This window comes from Amblyomma maculatum, chromosome 8, assembly GCF_055883805.1.
Source record: "Amblyomma maculatum isolate TAMU_Amacu chromosome 8, ASM5588380v1, whole genome shotgun sequence".
Classification (NCBI taxonomy): domain Eukaryota; kingdom Metazoa; phylum Arthropoda; class Arachnida; order Ixodida; family Ixodidae; genus Amblyomma; species Amblyomma maculatum.
In genome coordinates this window covers 37,836,743-37,854,883 of record NC_139351.1, presented here as the reverse complement: position 1 = coordinate 37,854,883, position 18,141 = coordinate 37,836,743, and the positions used below count along the sequence as shown (strand labels likewise).

Genomic DNA, 18,141 nt, shown 5'->3' with positions numbered 1-18,141 from the left:
TCGCGTATGCACGTGGTGATTATGTCGGTCTTTTCAATTTCTTCTCTTCCGTCGACTGGTCCCTTTTAAATGACATTAATGATTCAGATGGACAAGTCAGTCGCTTTACAGAAATAGTTCTTGATGGTATGCGTCGGTACATACCTTTGCATACTCCTACGCGTAGGAAGTTCCCTTCCTGGTTTTCAAGGGAACTAATAACGGCGTTAAAGCTCAAGGAACGGGCCCATCGTAAAGCGAAACGCCCTGGGTTTCACAATTGGGCAGATGAGTTTCGCCGTGTGCGTTCTCTTTGCAAACGCTTATACAAGCGGGACTACGACTCCTATCTTGAGTCTTTAGAGAGGTATGCCTCAAATCGTCCTAGTCAGTTCTGGCGTTACGTTCGCAAGTGTTCCATTAAATCAGATTTAAGTATCAGCTTAGTTGACTCTCAGGGTTCGGAAATTCGGGATGTTGCCGACAGTTTTGCACAACATTTTTCCTCCGTTTACAAACATCCACATTGTGATTCCGTTTGCCTCCCATCTGGTGCACTATCTAATTCCATTCTCTTTGACGAGGAGTTGATAACTGAGAGTCTTAAGCGTCTGAGACCATCTTTGTCTCCTGGACCTGATGGCATTCCAGCTGCCATAATAAAAGCCTTCAGCTATATCTTCGTACCAGTACTGACTGCCATATTTAATAACTGTTTAAAAAATGCTGCCTTTCCTCGCGTGTGGAAAATGGCACGCGTGTTTCCTGTCTTCAAGTCTGGAAACAAAACTGATGTTTCCAATTATCGTCCGATTTCTCTTCTATGTGCAACCTCTAAGCTTTTCGAATTAGCTTTGCACAGCGTACTTTCCTTCCATCTCAAACATATCATAGTACCGAATCAACATGGCTTCATGTCGGGTCGCTCTACTTCCACCAACCTAGTCACGTTTATGACGTATGCCTCTGCAGCAGTCCTTCAGAGGGGTCAAGTTGACACTGTGTACTGTGATATGAGCAAAGCTTTCGACGTTGTTACTCACTCACTACTTCTTGAAAAACTTCTACTCTCTGGCGTTGAAGTCTCTCTCGTAGCCCTCCTACGTAACTATCTCCTTGATCGCTTCTGCTTTGTCAGTGTCAATGGACAGACTTCTTTCGTTTACCCTGCAACGAGTGGAGTTCCTCAAGGTTCAGTACTAGGCCCGCTTCTCTTCTCCGTTTTTATTAATGATGTTTCCTCGGCGATAAAGAACTCCTCGTTTCTTCTTTATGCTGATGATATAAAAATATTCAAGGTAATACATTCTTTTCAAGATTGCGTGTTGTTGCAATCGGACATATCTGCTTTTTCTGATTGGTGTGCGATGAATCGACTTACCCTCAATTCTTCCAAAACTAGGGTTGTGTCCTTTACTCGTAAAACACATAGCTTTCTCTACCATTATTCTGTCAATTCTGTGCTGTTGGATAGGGTTGATGAAATTAATGACCTTGGTGTACTTTTTGACCGCACCCTCAGCTTCTCCTCTCACACTAAACGCATTGCTCAGCGGGCTATGCGCACACTCGGATTCGTTTGCAGACTTTCGAGAGAGTTCCATACTCCACTTCCGTTCCTAAAACTGTACCTGTCCATATGCCTCCCGGTCTTGGAGTATGCGTCGGTTGTTTGGAATGGCACTTGCAAATCGAACTTGGACAAGGTTGACAGAGTACAAAAAAAATTTTTACGGATATTTCATTATCGCTTTCCTTTCGCAACTTCCCCCTCTCGCTCCACCAGGAGCGCCCAACTGAATCTTCCTTCCCTTCACTGCCGTCGTATCAGACTTGATATCATATTTCTGTACAAACTCCTTCATGGCCACATTATGTGCCCTCAGCTCTTAGAGTACATCCTACTGCGCGTTCCGCGAAAGAGCATGAGGGAATTCAGACCATTTCAAGTTTCTCCGTCTCTTCATTCCCATTCCCCTCTGGACAGGATGCAGTGGTTATTTAACTCTTTTTGTCCTCACCTTGACATCTTCCAAAACTCGCTCTGTTCATTTACATTGGATGTTCGTAGCGTTGTATTCTAAATAGTACTTTATCACATATAACTCCCACTTTCTAGCCTTAAATTGTATTTACTTCACTTTTTGCTTTTTCTCCTGTTCAATGCTGTCTGTATCTTGAACTACTTTTTATCCGTTTCTTGCTTATATTTCAACTTTAAACTTTATATTCGAATCTTACTGTCCCTTGTTCAATTTTACTTCTTTATTGTATTATTCTGTATTTCTAGCCTGTGTTTTAAGTACCATGCACTTGTTGCGCCTGGAATGGTTGTTTATTTTATGTATATTTCTATATTACTATAATCAATGTCAGTCATCTGTTTTTTTTTTTTTTTCTCTTCTACCTACCGTTCTTTTTTTTTTTCTTTTTTTACTGGTGTGCTAAAAAAATTCTCTCACTGTGTATATAAGTGATGATACTCATTGTTTGCTTAATTTCCGTGATACTTTTCGTCTCAGTTTCATTTCATGTATTATTTATTTCTTTTTTTGTGTTCTCTCTGTGTGTGTAAACATGTTTGTGCTTTTTCATTTTTTTTTTGTGCTGCAGCACAAAGACCACATGGTTGTTCCTGCGCACATTAAATAAAGATTGATTGATTGATTGATTGATTGATTATTATTATTATTATTATTATTATTATTATTATTATTATTATTATTATTATTATTATTATTATTATTATTATTATTATTATTATTATTATTATTATTGTTGTTGTTGTTGTTGTTGTTGTTGTTGTTGTTGTTGTTGTTGTTGTTGTTGTTGTTGTTGTTGTTGTTGTTGTTGTTGTTGTTGTTGTTGTTGTTGTTGTTGTTGTTGTTGTTGTTGTTGTTGTTGTTGTTGTTGTTGTTGTTGTTGTTGTTGTTGTTGTTGTTGTTGTTGTTGTTGTTGTTGTTGTTACAATTGGACAGATGAGTTTCGCCGTTTGCGTTCACTTTGCAAACGCTTATACAAGCGGGACTACGACTCCTATCTTGAGTCTTTAGAGAGGAGTGCCTCAAATCGTCCTGGTCAGTTCTGGCGTTATGTTCGCAAGCGTTCCATTAAATCAGATTCGAGTATCAGTTTAGTTAACTCTCAGGGGTCGGAAATCCTCAATGTTGCCGACAGTTTTGCCCAACATTTTTCCTCCGTATACAAACCTCCACATTGCGATTCTGTATGCCTCCCAATTGGTGCACCTTCTAATTCCGTTCTCTTTGACGAGGAGTTGATAACTGTGAGCCTTAAGCGTCTGAGACCATCATTATCTCCTGGACCTGATGGCATTCCGGCCGCCATAATAAATGCCTTCAGTTGTATTTTTGTACCAGTATTGACTGCCATATTTAATAACTGTTTAAAAAATGCTGCCTTTCCTCGCGTTCGGGTAATGGCACGCACGTTTCCTGTCTTCAAATCAGGAAACGAATCTCGTGTTTCCAATTATCGCCCGATTTCTCTTCTGTGTGCCACATCTAAGCTTTTCGAATTAGATTCGCACAACATACTTTCCTTCCGTCTCAGACATATCATAATACCGAATCAACATGGCTTCATATCGGGTCGCTCTACTTCTACCAACCTAGTCACGTTTATAAAGTATACACCGTTTTACCGAAAGCAAGCCGGAGAGAAGGAAAATACTCTCCAACCAGGTTCATTGCGCCGGCCCACTGTTGCCAGTACCGAGTGCACTTTGCATTCGCACGCTTTATGCATGGCAGAGCGGCCTTGCTGCTCAGTATTTTGCCGTTTAAAAGACGTAAATACCTTCATTAGTGCCATTCTTGGTGGTAACGTCATTGGGATAGCAATGCGTATAGTGAACGGCACAAATAATCAAGGAAATCGAAGGCTGTACGCCGCGCTGGCCGTGCCTCCCACAAGCCACGCGTCAACGATACGGTGTACCCCGTGCGCATCGTCAGAAAAGCGTGCTAAAATTTATTTCTTTAAATGAGACGACTGCCAAAAACGAATCTTACTTGAGTTGACCCGTGTGGTGTTGTTGAAAGGAGTGCTAACTGCAATGCAAGCAACTTTCTGCTCACAGGCAGCTGCCGCCGCTACGACGTGGCTCATCGTTTTCCTTCGCGTTGGCTACGCTATCTCAATCGTCGCCAGAATTAAACATATTGTGAAGAGGAAGAAGTGCACGAGGAACATTCCAGCCAGTGGCATCGTGATCGCTGCGCGTGACTGTGTTCGCTGTCGCTGTGTTCGCCGCTGATCTGCCCAGTCCTGCTGATCGAGTCCTGCTGATCTGCTCAATAAACCCCCCATCTTACAATATATATTTTTTCATTACATGAGACAAAGGGGTTGTACGACATACCGTTTACTCTAGCGCTGAGCAAATCCAAAGCGCCATCCGATGTACCTTCGACGCGAGTCAATTTAGGCCTAGCGACGACTAGGGGGTAGCGCACGGCGAGAGCGTCGTCGTCCGCCGCGACAGCGAGCTGCGCGCTTTGGTAAACTCGTGGCATCCGCTGCTGTGTTTGAAACTTGTCATTTACTTTAATGGTGCAGCTAAGACCGCACGTTTTTCGACGTTCAGTTCAATGCTGCAGAGACGCTAGGGGGCTGCGCTGTTGCTGTGCGGTCGCGTGCATACTCGGATGCAGCTGAATGAGAACACCATCAGACAGTACTCTAGGCACAGCTTGTTTTATGTGTGGTTCTTGAAAAGTAATTTAACGTTAGAAGTAAGTTGTTGAAGCGAGCCAATTCCATCATGCGCTCTTCGCACTCCTGCTCCGGCGCGCCAGAAACACCAACACTCGATCGCCAAGCTTGATTCGCGATAGCAACGGTTAGCATTGTGATCGTGGTGCACGCTGTCCGTGTATAACAAGCCTCATATCCTTTAACGAGATACGAAAGCAGCGCAACATAGAATAGGCGCTGTCGACGAAAAATTCAAGACATGAAATTGTTCGCAATCAGAGCGGCGATAATTGGAAAGCGTCTTTTGTGTTAAATCCCCCGTTCGAAGCCTGTCAGTATGGTTCATTTGCTGTGCGTTTGTGTCTACCGTTACCATTAGAATTGTGAAATATAACCGAAAACAGAGACATCGTCGTAGTTGACTATGACTCTCATTATAATGAAAGATCGGCCTACGGAAGCGGAGCTCAGTACTTCGCAGCCCCCGTGGCCGCCACAGCTAGTGACAATTAACAACTTCCGTCATGCAAGACGGATGGTACGGTTTGCTGTCGCACTCAACAAAACACAAAATAGTACAACGATGCCGGACAGCTTCCACGAGCAACGTGCAGTAGCCTTTGTACACGGCCGCGACCACAGCACCAACGGCGCACGCACAGCCCAAGATGGTGTCGGGTGGGATTGGCGAGGACTTTCCCTGTTTGGCTCATACGGGGCGCCACCATAAAATTTAAATGGCTGCGCCCATGGCATCGAAACTAAATTGGTCTATACCTCTGCAGCAGTCCTTCAGAGAGGTCAGGTTGACACTGTGTACTGTGATACGAGCAAAGCTTTCGACGTTGTTACTCACTCACTACTTCTTGAAAAACTTCTACTCTATGGCTTCGAAGTCTCACTCGTAGCCCTCCTACGTAACTATCTCCTTGATAGCTCCTGCTTTGTTAGTGTCAATAGACAGACCTCCTTCGTTTACACTGCAACCAGTGGAGTTCCTCAAGGTTCTGTATTAGGCCCGCTTCTCTTCAACGTTTTTATTAAAGACATTTCCTCTGCGATCAAGAACTCCTCGTTTCTTCTTTATGCTGATGATATAAAAATATTCAAGGTCATACATTCTTTTCAAGATTGTTCGTTGTTGCAATCGGATGTATTTCTGATTGGTGTGCGAAGAATCGACTTACCCTCAATTTCTCCAAAACTAGGGTTGTCTAATTTACTCGTAAAACACACAGCTTTTTCTAACATTATTCTGTCAATTCTGTGCTGTTGGACAGGGTTGATGAAATTAATGACCTTGATGTACTTTTTGACCGTACCCTCAGCTTCTTCTCTTACAGCTCCCGCCGACGCTATAAAGCGGAGGCGCTGAGATCAGCGTTACCAGTCCGTGTTAGAGGAAAATAAAGCTGTACAGCGCGTGCTCGAAGCGCAATCACTGCACGGCCTGTTCAGAATGAAAAGCCTGCCACGCTGGTCATCTTGCTCCGCTGTGACCCTGCAAAGTTGCAACAGTGGTGACCCGGACGTCACCACCGGGACGCATACTAAACGCATTGCTCAGAAGCGTACACTCGGATTCGTTTGCAGACTTTCGAGAGAGTTCCGTACTCCACTTTCGTTCTTAAAGCTGTACCTGTCTATATGCTTGCCGCTCTTGGAGTACGCATCGGTTGTTTGGAATGGCACTTGCAAATCGAACTTGGACAAGGTTGACAGATTACAGCAAAACATTTTGCGGATATTTCGATATCACTTTCTTTGCGTAACTTCCTCCTTTCGCTTCACCAGGAGCACCCAACTGTATCTTCCTTCTCTTCACTGCTGTCGTGTCAGAGTAGATATGATTTTTCTGTACAAACTCCTTCATGGCCACATTATGTGCCCTCAGCTCCTACTGCGCGTTCCGCGAAAAAGCATGAGGGAATTCAGACCATTTCAAGTTTCTCCGTTTCTTGATTCCCATTCCCCTCCGGACAGAATGCAGTGGTTATTTAAATATGTTTGTCCTCACCTTGACATTTTCCAAAAATCGCCCTGTTCATTTATATTGGATGTTCGTAGCGTTGTATTCTGAATAGTATTTTATCACATATAACTCCCACTTTCTAGCCTGAAATTTTGTATTTACTTCACTTTTTTGTTTTTTTCTCCTGTTCAATGCTGTCTGTATCTTATATCCGTTTCTTATTTATATTGTAACTTTAAACTTTATATTCGAATCTTACTGTCCCGTGTTCAATTCTATTTCTTTATTGTATTTCCCTCTATTTCTGGTATGTGTTTTAGATACCAAACACTTGTTGCGCCTCGAGTGGTTGTTCATTTTATGTATACTTCTTTATTACTATAGTCAATAATAGTTATTTGTTGTTGTTTTTCTGTATCTAACGTTTTGCTTTCGTTTTTATTTTCGTGATGTGCTCTACAATTCTCTCACCGTGTATACAATACATGCTATTCATTGATTTCTTGCTCTCCGTGACTCATTTCGTATCAGTTTCATTTCGTGTGATCTTTGTTACTTTTTTCGTATTCTATCTGTGTGTTCAAAACTTGGGTGCGCATTCTTTTTTTGTGCTGCAGCACGAAAACCACATGGTTTTTCCTGCGCACATTAAATAAATATTGATTGATTGATTGATTATTATTAGTCACGTTTATGACGTGCACCTCTACTGCAGTCCTTCAGAAAGGACAGGTTGATGCTGTGCACTGTGATTTGAGCAAAGCTTTCGATGTCACTCACTGATACTTCTCGAAAAGCGTCTGCATTTTAGAATCGAAGTTTCAGTCGTAATCCTCCTACGTAGCTACCTCCTTGATCGCTCCTGCTTGTCAGCATCAATGAAAACCCTTCCTTTACCCTGCAACCAGTGGTGTTCCTCAAGGTTCAGTATTGCGCCCGCTTCGCTTCTCTGTTTTTATTAATGACGTTTTGTTTATGGTCAAGTATACCTTTTGCCTCCTTTATGCTGATGATAGTTCGCAGGGGTCAAGTGGATGCAGCTCGCACAGGACCGGGTTAATTGGAGGAAAATGGGAGAGGCCCTCGCCCTGCAGTGGGTATAGTCAGGATGATGATGATGATGATGATGATGATGATGATGATGATGATGATGATGATGATGATGTAAAAATATTGAAGGTAATAGATTCTTTTCAAGATTGCTTCTCTTTGCAATCGGATATTTCTGCTTTCTCTAACTGGTGCACGAAGAATGTGCTTACTCTCAATTCTTCCAAAACTAAGGTTGTCTCATTTACTTGTAAAACACACACCCTTATTCTGTGTGTTCTATTATGCTGCACAGGGTCGATAAAATTAATGACTTCGATGTACTTTTCGACCGTACCCGCCCCTTCTCCTCACGTACTAAGCTCATTGCTCTGTGAGCTATGCGCACACTCGAATTCATCTGCAGGCTTTCGCTAAAGTTCCATACTCCACTTCCTTTCTTAAAGCTGTACTGGTCCGTATGCTTGCCGCTCTTGGAATATGCGTCTGCTGTTTGGGACGGCACTTGCAAATGCAACTGTGACAAAATCGACCGAGTACAGCAAAAGTCTTTACACATATTTCAACATCGTGTTTCCTGCAAAACTTCTGGTTGGTCGCTTCGAATTTGGCAGCTGGTGACCCCACTTCTCTCTCGACCAATCAGGTGCGCCGCTTGCGCGGACAGCTTTGGTCGACGACAGTATGAGCCATTAAAGGCTTTCGCCTTAAAAGAGTAAAGTTATTGTACTCATAGCCTCACGATTTACTCCTGCAAGTCCCACTATCGGCAGGTGAGGAGGTGAAAATGTGCTTGGTACACTCTCTACGGCTGGAGGATGGAGTGCACAAGCGGGCGGGCAGTATCACAACGCGCTGCGCCGGAAATCATTGCTATCTGGCGAATGAGAATGAGTGTGGCACGAGCCCACTTACAGGGTCAATTTATTCACGGGTTCCCAGTCCCAAGCGTATCTATAGAAAGACCTAGAATAAGGGCACTTTCTTCTTGAGGAATTTGAGGATTATCTACCCTAAAAGTAAACGTGGCTGCTTTCTGTAAGCCAGAGCTGTCTCCGATGCGAATAAAACATGATTTATAACACAATTGAGTTAGACCCAAGGGGGGAGTCGTGATGTTAAAGCATCCAGCGCGTGCTGGAGCACCGACTGTAGTGCAATTAATGAAACTTGCTATAGTGTCCAGGCTGGTCGGTATCATGACTCGACTTAAGCGCCACCTATACTTAGTGAGCCATCCGCCGTCACTTGAAAATCCCGGAAGGTGCATCTCGGAAAGTAGGGCTTATGCTCTATAACAGATAATCAGGTTTTAACTCCGAGAATACTCTTGCTAGTTCAGTATTGTCGAGCATATGGGATGGGGAGGAGCTGCGACGAGGTACGGGTGAACGGGAACGACGAGCCCGGGGAAATGGAGATCGGCTGGAGTGACGAACAGTTGGGACGGTTTAGGTGCGATGGTCATCTGGTTGAGAAAGAAAGAAGATCCATCATAGGTGGGGCAGGGCTCATCTGGTTGGGCAGAAAAGCGTCGAGGTTCATAGTAGTACCGACGGTCAGCGTTGTAACAGGAGCGAGCGGTGGGGAAGGTACGGCTACGGCAATAACGCGAAGTGTGGCCGGCTCGACAAGAAATGAAACAAATTGGCCTGCCGTCTGAGGTGCGCTACTCTGCAGAATTACGACCAAGGTAACGATGTGGGTAGTCTGGGCTGGTGGTTGCAGCAGCCGCTAGAGGAGCAGGGTGTGATGGTGGCAGGGGCGGCACAAGGCTGGAGGAGAGGCTGACGTTTTGAAGTTCCTGGCAGACAATAAACTACCTGGTTCATGGCCACGGTGTCGGACAGCGGAGACAGGAGTGGTACAGGAGTTAGGGCCTCCAGTTCTCGCCGGACGATCCGAGTCATGGTCGTGGGATGGGAGGGCTGGTGCAAAAGGTCCAAGTCATCGCAGGATGATGTAGCCGCCGTGTTCAGAAGGCGCTCAAAGTGATGTACGACACGTTTTTGTTTAGCCTGCTCGAATTTTCGGCAGACTTGAAGCATCGAGTCGACGGTAGGGAAATCCATACAGAATGGGATGTTGAACGCATCAACCGCGATACCCTTGAGGATATGCCTTACCTTGTCACTTTCCGGTATGGAGCTGATTACCTTGTGACACAACGCAAGCACGTCCTGAATGTAGGCAAGGCAGGACTCCGTGGGGGATTGGGCACGAGAAGAAAGGTCTGTTTGTGCTGCCAGGGCCCGCCCAATGGGCTTCTTGAACAAGTCCTGAAACTTTTGCTTGCAGATGTCCCAGGTAACCAGCTCTTGGCCGTTAATTTGGAACCATGTGCGAGCTGTTCCCGCCAAATTGAAGATGAGGTTAGCAAGCATGATGGCTGCGTCCCAGTGGTTGTTCCTGCTGCAGCGCTCACACTCATCTAGCCAATCGTCAACGTCTGGGTTGTCGTCGGCATTAAAGATGGGAGGGCGGTGAATTTTCGTGAGTACTGTTAGCTGAGGCGTTGTTTCCGCAGTGCTAGGGGCTGCCTCGGAGGTCATCGTGGCTGTTTTTGACGTCGTTGTGATCTCCGGTAGGTGGCGGCCGCTGTGCAAATCCAGCTTTTGACAGCGTAAATGGGCTAATCGGTGCGCACGGGGATCCAGATTCACCTCCACCAAGATGATACGTGGCAGAAGGTTACTTCAGGAAAACACAACAGCTGATGAGAGGCGTAAGTGCAAGCACCAACTGTTGCTTCAGCTTCGTCGTCTCTCTCTCTGTTGTCCATTGTTTTCTTCTTCAGTGGCATATACATAACAATACTCTGCAGCTGGGTGCTCGGAACAATTGCAGTGAACCCATTAAACCATTTATTGCCGTACTTCATGATTGAGACAGAGTTTGGGGCAATAAAGGAGCCAGTCATTGGCATCCGCCCAAGACATCCACCATTCCCATATTCGACCAGTTGTTAGGGCGCTCTACTGTTAAGCACACTGGCGGTTTCAACACCGGCCACGGTGGCAACCTTTCGGTGCGGGCGGATCGCAAAGCGCACGTGTAGTGTGCTATGTTTGTTCACGTTATAGAACCTGATGCTGTATAATCATTTCGGAGTCTTCAACTATATGGAACCCGCCCGCTTAGCCTTAATCGCTTCTGGACTTTAACTCGATATACCGTACCATTGATCGAGACGTTAAATGTAATATTCCACACCATATGTTACCATATTTTAACGTATCCTACTATTTCATGTCACACCCTAGTCCTACCATCTATATTGCCGGAGGTTTGTTCAATCTTTATGCCTGTCACTTGCCTTTGCTTCTGGAGGTGGTAGGCTTGTCTCCCGCTGCCGTCCGAATAGCCACCGGCCTTATCAAATCGATACGAGCCGCCGCTTGCCAGGCCTGATGCTCGATTTGGGAAGCGATCTTGCGCCTTTAAATCCACTCCCTGTGGGCTTTGAATTCGCCTCGACAACTAGCCAGAAATAGAGCTTACCGTATAAGGCAGGCTTAAGTTGTCTCAGGGTGGAACTGTCCTTTATGCGCAACGGTTGAGCATGCGCATGCCTGTTACAAGGCGCGCCCGAAAGGGCGAACGCTGCAAGCTCTGCCGGCGCATAAAAGATAATGCGCAGAATTACTTTTTTGCAGGTGACCAGCCGACGTTACTGCGAGTAGAAAGGGTAAGCACAACGTTTCACATATTCCGAAAAAAAAAAAAAACTTGGTAACCACTTCGCACTTCGCACTTCTACCCCTTCAAAAGTGCTTAGTTTAATTTGTGTACAGGGCAGTGAAATATCGACTGCCTTTTCTGCGTTTTGTTCTAGAGTACTTTGAGTTACGCTTATAACCCAGAGCACATATAGACGCCGTCCACGCTAGGCATGCCGAAATAAATCAATAATACGGTGGATTGTTCAGATAGTTTGTCGCAAATAATGCAAACGGAGCAGAACAGACGACACAGACGAACAAAGAGACAAGTACAATTCTGCACTGACAACTGAATTATTAATACTCGCGCAACTTCTCATCACTCCATTGTCCTGCCGGTTTGCATACGTATTTCATTTCCTCCTTTAATAAAGATACAGAAGGCGTACGAACAAATTGTTCAACAGACATCTTGCACAGGCTTCTAGAATCTTTCGCGTCAAATTATCCTTGTTCATTTTCTATATTTGCACGTTATGAAGGTCGGTGAGGCATTTTTATTCTTCGCATATCTTAGTATTTGCAAAGCACCGCAAGGTTGGTACCAAATTGCTCCAATATTGTCGCGGCGGGCTCTGATTTTGCCACTCACACATCTACCGGCCTGACCAGTGCATTGCTTCCCACAGGACAGGGGACTGTGATACACTTCATTTAATACATTAGAGTACGTCGTTCAGTGCGCAGTTTGAGTTATACAGATGGAATTCGATGTCATGTCATGAGTCCGTATGTCAAATAGCATGACATTGATGTTGCAGCGAACCATTGTAATCTTTATTCGCTACTGAAAACAACTACTGTCATGAGGCCTTATCACTTCGCTTGTAACGTAAGCTAAGCAACAAACGCGACGAAGAGATAGAGAATGATCAAGCACCGACTCTTCGTAGAGTTTTTTTTTTCTCCTCCCACTGAATTAAGCACCATGTCTTTTTGCTTCCTGTCTTGACGTGCCGGGGTGTCCGTGTGTCCTTGCAGTCCGCCAAACAACCGGAGACGCTAGGAGACTCCACTGGAACTGGTACTTCCGGGGACCAATCGGTGATGGTTCTCCGGATCATGGCCTGTTGCGTCCTGCTGTTTCTCACAGGACTCACGCTAATCGTCTTCCTTACCTCCAGGTGGGTACTATTTTGGGCGCATCAGGGCTGCGCCATCAGAGATGGCACGAGACGAAGTCTAGGGGGAGGGGTTTGCATCAAAAGTGCACCGTACAATACATATAATACGACGACCTTAGCCTGCCTTCGAAAAATGACGAGAATAGCTGCCGATTTATGCGCAAGATATTTACAAGATTTCCACTGTTGAGCACAGAAGACGAACAAGATGTATCGATTCAAGTGTAGCCCCAAAATTTTTCTGAGCAATGTCGAGAGATCTCTGGAACTTATTTTGTTTGGGCTTCATTAAAAGACATTAAGATTCCTGGATGATCGCTTGATTTTTGCTGCTCCCTCGTCCTTCAACGCCAAAATTGTTAATATTGTTACGAGAAAGACCTACAGTCCGAAAGCAGTCCGCACAACTAACGTTGATGACAGCACCTATTTCACCACCCTCAGCGCCGTCTTCTTCTGGGAGTCTATTGCACTTCATCATCCTCAGCACGACCAGCGAATACCGCTAAGTAACACTACCCCCCGTCGGTAAAACCACAGTCTCGCTGCGGTCTACGTATTGTTACGTCGTGGCAAGCCGGTGAACATAGGAGAAAGAGAACGGAGAGATGATGTTCGATGATAGTGAGATGACTTTTATGAAATGTTGACGGGCCTAGCGCGAGCGCTCCGGCCCGCGCCACTGCCCGTGTCTTCCTCCTCCTTCCTCGTCCGTAACAATATTTTGAAAGTATTTAAGGAATGTGGTTCAGGGCTAAACTTCACGTTTGAAGCAGCCAAAGACGATGTACTACAATTTTTAGATATACAGATTAAAATGGATGAACATCATATCTGCTGGCGTTACAACAGCAGGTCCACCAAGCTGATCCTCAGTTTTAACTCGGAGCATTCCAACATATTTAAGAACCGCGTAGCTAAATTATGCCTTAAAAATGCCTTTAAGAAGTCAAGTTTACACATGAAGGACAGCATCTTCAAAGCCCAGCTCACCAGACTAACGGAAGAAGCCCACCCTCAACAACTGTTAGCACGCATCTCCGGAGAACTGGCTAAAGAACTGAAACTAACATAGGCGCTCCCAATCCCGCAAAGCAGAGATAAGAAGAAATTTGCAGTAATCCCGCATATTTACCGCCTTTCGCATGGTCTGAAGAATGCGGCTAAACTTATCAGGTAGATGTGTTTCTATATGCTGCGATGAAATTGGCACGCACACGCCCATCCGTGCATCGCAAACTCGAAGCTCCGAAACGTGGTGGTCGTAATGGCTACACTTTTCGCCGCGAGATCGACCTAGACGTGGCGCCCCCGTCGCTCCGGTAGTGGCTGGGACCAGCACTGGCATGGAAGGCATAAGCAAAGTAGGTCAGGCGGATCCGAACCGACAGAGTTATTTAGAAGCAACTACTAAGAAGCAGGAAAAAAAGGAAGAAGGAAGAATGAAAATCCCAGAGAGAAGGACACAGATAACCGAAAGCAGGAGCCAACAGTTGGGAGAGGGAGAGAGAAGGCCCAGGTGCTTATCGTCGGAGATTCTAACATGAGCAGGTACAAGCGAGATATCTTGGAACGTGTAAAGGGTGATAAGCGAGTGTTAGTTGGAGCCTTCCCAGGGAGCACAATGAGGGCAGTGCTGAAAGAGAGTAAAAATAGGCTGTTGAAAAATTCCGCAGAGCGCAGTATGGTGAAAGTAGCCGCGGGGCTAAACGATTTCCTAAGTGGTGACGCTGCAGGAGTGGTGTAAAGTTTAGCTAAGGGAGTTAACGATATCAGTCAGATAGTACAGCAAGCGCAGATAGTTGTATGCACAGTACCGGAGGTGCTAGGATCGAACGGAAAGCTGGAAAAGGACATGGTGACAGTTAATCAGGACATAAGAAAGTTAAGCCTGGAGAAGCGTTTTGAAGTGGTTGAGGTAAACAGGGAGGGGCATAAAGCAGGTTTTGGTAGGCCTTTCAGCGAGATGGCATTCATTTTAACAGAAGGGTGGGTGCAGAGATCGGCTGGCGCCTGGCAGGCAGGGCTGTAGCTTCTTTAGGGGGTCCGGGAGGACTCCGTGCACAGAGGTAGTTAGATGGGAAGCAGAAGAAAGTGTAATAACGGAGGCTGAGCCCCAAAAAATGACAAGCAGGAGGTCGAGAAAGAAAAGTACAAAAAAGAAATTTAACACTAGGATCAGCTACATAAACATGCAAGGAGGTAGAAAAAGGGGCGAAATGGCTAGAACAGCAGTTGAAGGATGACAAAATAGGTGTGTACGCTCTTTGCGAGACTCATCTCAAGGATCTAGAAGATCCGCCGTTTATAGAAGGCTACGTCTGGAAAGGGTGCAACAGAACGAGAACGGAAAAAAATATGGTGGAGGGGTAGGTATGTTGATACACCAGGGAACAAATTGGCAAATAATAAAATCATCTTGTAAAGAACATATCTAGATATTAGGAGCAATTGCAGGCATAAGGACATGGCAAGGGGTAGTTTATATAGGAACAGGACATCAATACAGTCAGGAAAACAAGGATCTCGTTGAACGTCTCAGTGATGATATAAGCCAGTTTGGAGACGGGGCCGATATTATTCTGCTGGGGGACATGAACGGCCCCATCGACGATCTGGATGGATACACGGATTGTAACGGGAAGCTAATGCTAGATTTCTGTGAGCGACACGATCTAGTTATAGTAAATAGAGAAACAAAATGCGAAGGCCAAATCACGTGGGAATTCCTCAACAGGCAGACGACCATTGACTACTGTGTAATGTCGCAGGGAATTTATAGCAAGGTCACAAAAATGGAAATAGACGAAGGAGGGGAGTGTAGTGTGGGAAGTTATCATAAACGTATTAGTCTGCAGATGGGGCTCTTGATGAAAAGAGAAATGAGACTTAGAAAAAAAAGTGAACGCAAAATTAAACGACGATCAAATAGCGCTGATAGCAGCAGACACAGAGGAAACAATAGAGAAAAGCCCCATGGAAGACTGGGATTATGAACAGGTAGAACTACTCATAAGGAGAAACATTAGGGAGGTTAAAGTAGCAAACCGCTGGAATGGAAAGAGGAAGCCACGGAGCTGGTGGAATAAGGAAATCAGGGAAGCTATTGAACAACGACGGGCTGCTTCAAGGGAACACCGAGTGGCAAATAAAGCGCAGGTATCTCAGGAGGAAATCGACCAGAAATGGGAATCATATCGACAAAATAAACTCCAATGCAAAATAACTAATCGTCCAAACTCCTCGTCCAAAGCAAAATAAAGCAGTCCATCGATCGCTGAATGGCGGACATACACGATGCCTCTAGAGGCGGAGCAAGAAAATTCTGGAACCATATAAGCTGGCTAGGGAAGAAGAGTAAAAAAAAGCAGGATCGGATTCAAGATAACGAGGGAAATTGTTTAAAGGGAGATAACGCAGTGAACTACATTACATCGGTTATAGCCGAGTCATTTAAGAGCGACGATAGGGTAATCTCCGCAAATCAGGAAGCAACACAAGGTAGCAGAATACAAAGTAGCTTAGAACTGACCAATCTAGACTAGAAAAAGGCAATAAAAATATTCCTAAAAACACATATACAGGAATAGATGGAATTCCGATCAAGCTGATTAATGAGCTTCGTCCAAAAAGTAAGGAAACGTTGTTAAAAGCTCTGGAAACCGTCATAACGAATAAGCAAATTACGGACAGCTGGCGGCAGAGTAAAATGAATTTGATTTATAAAAGGAAAGGAGAAAGGATGCACATAAAATCCTACAGGCCGATTACCATAACATCTGTTATGTACAGGTTAGCCATGCAGGCGGTGAAATTAAAGGTGCAAGCATGGGTAGAAAGCAACAAGATACTCGGAGAACTTCAGAACGGCTTTAGAAATGGTAGGCGCTTAGATGATAGCCTGTTCGTGCTTACCCAATGCATCGAAATATCTAGAGTGGAAAATAGACCTTTGTATTTGGCCTTCCTGGACATAAACGGGGCGTACGACAACGTAAACAGGGAACTCCTGTGGAACATATTTAAAGGAGAAGGTGTCGGTTATGAGATAATAGAGTTCCTACAGGAAACATACCGGGATAACAAAGTAGACATTACGTGGGAAGAGATAAGAAGCACGGAAGATGTCAAAGCATGCAAAGGATTAAGACAAGGCTGTCCTCCATCACCGGTGCTGTTCATGCTTTATATGATAAACCTGGAACGGAGGATACAAGACAGTAACCTAGGTTTTAACCTGTCATATAGATTAGGTGGAAAGGCGGTAGAGCAGCGCCTCCCCGGTTTGATGTATGTAGACGATATTGTGCTGCTAGCTGAGAGTCTGGAAGAATTGCAAACTCTATTTAAGTATTGCGGAGACGAAGGGGACGCTCTAGGCTACAGTTTCAGCGCAGTTAAGTCGGGTCTGATGATTTTCAATGGCTCAACTGATCAGGGTCTTAAAACACAAGGCCTTGAAATACCTAGAGTAGCAGAATATAAATATTTGGGGGTATGGGTAAACGAAGGATTGGCATACATTGGAAAGCATGAGCAATCACTTAAGGCCAAAGGGCGAAGGAATGCCGGGATAATGAAGCATAAGGCATTGTGGGGATACAATAGGTATGAGGTCTTGAGGGGTATTTGGAAAGGAATTATGGTGCCCGGACTTTCTTTCGGAAATGCGGTTTTGTGCCTAAAATCAGAGGTACAGTCGACATTAGAAACAAATCAGAGATCCGTTGGACGATTAGCACTAGGTGCCCACGGCAAAACTACAAATGAGGCGGTACAGGGAGATATGGGCTGGGCATCTTTCGAAGTACGGGAAGCTCAGAGTAAAATATTATATGAGGAACGCCTGAGGAAATTGGACAGTAACAGATGGGCAGCTAAAGTATTTAAATACCTGTACTTAAATAGCGTTGACTCACAATGGAGGAAAAGAGCAAGGAAACTAACTAGTAAGTATGCTAGTAACAAGGGCGGAGAAATAAAGAGCATTAAGCAACAGGTGAAAAACACAGAAGGTAAAAATTGGATAAATTCGATGGAAAAGAAACAGTGTGGAATTATACCGAAAGTGGAAAAGGCAGATCAGGAAGGAAGATTTCTTTGATAACTCAAGAGGCGGTGCCCTACTTTTTGAAGCTAGATCAGGGTGCCTTAGAACACGCAGCTACAAAACGAAATTTAACAATGGAGATGACGCATGTGCTGTATGTGGAAACTCCAGTGAAACAATTGACAATATTATACTGGAATGCAATGGTATCCATCCAGAAGTTGATGCAGGCGCAGTGACTGTCCCTGAAGCTCTGGGATTTAGAGATACCAGAGGCCGGGTGAATAAAGCGGCGGTGGAAGCTAGCAAAAAACGACTGTAAGATTGGTGGCTTAAAAGCAGAGTAGTGACATAATGTTAGTAATGTATAAACAAAAATTTAATAAATGGAATTATGCTATAGTTAACCAACCTAAACCAATAATTAAGATATAGGGAGAAAAATTAGCATGATAGCTACTGCTACCACCCCGTTTCAAAGGGGACGCTCCTGTATTCCATCCATCCATTCATAGTGTGAATCGG

General features: G+C 44.8%; 1 protein-coding gene across 2 annotated transcripts in view; it reads left to right on the top strand.

The window, feature by feature from the left end:
• Nucleotides 1-18,141, top strand: part of LOC146181007 (uncharacterized) — a 174,756-nt gene that overhangs the window by 140,480 nt on the left and 16,135 nt on the right. For both annotated transcript variants that reach the window (XM_084576229.1, XM_084576228.1), the window contains exons 5-6: nt 11,377-11,408; nt 12,424-12,566. In XM_084576229.1, the coding sequence (XP_084432355.1) occupies nt 11,377-11,408; nt 12,424-12,566 (175 nt within the window). The remainder of the gene's footprint in view (nt 1-11,376; nt 11,409-12,423; nt 12,567-18,141) is intronic.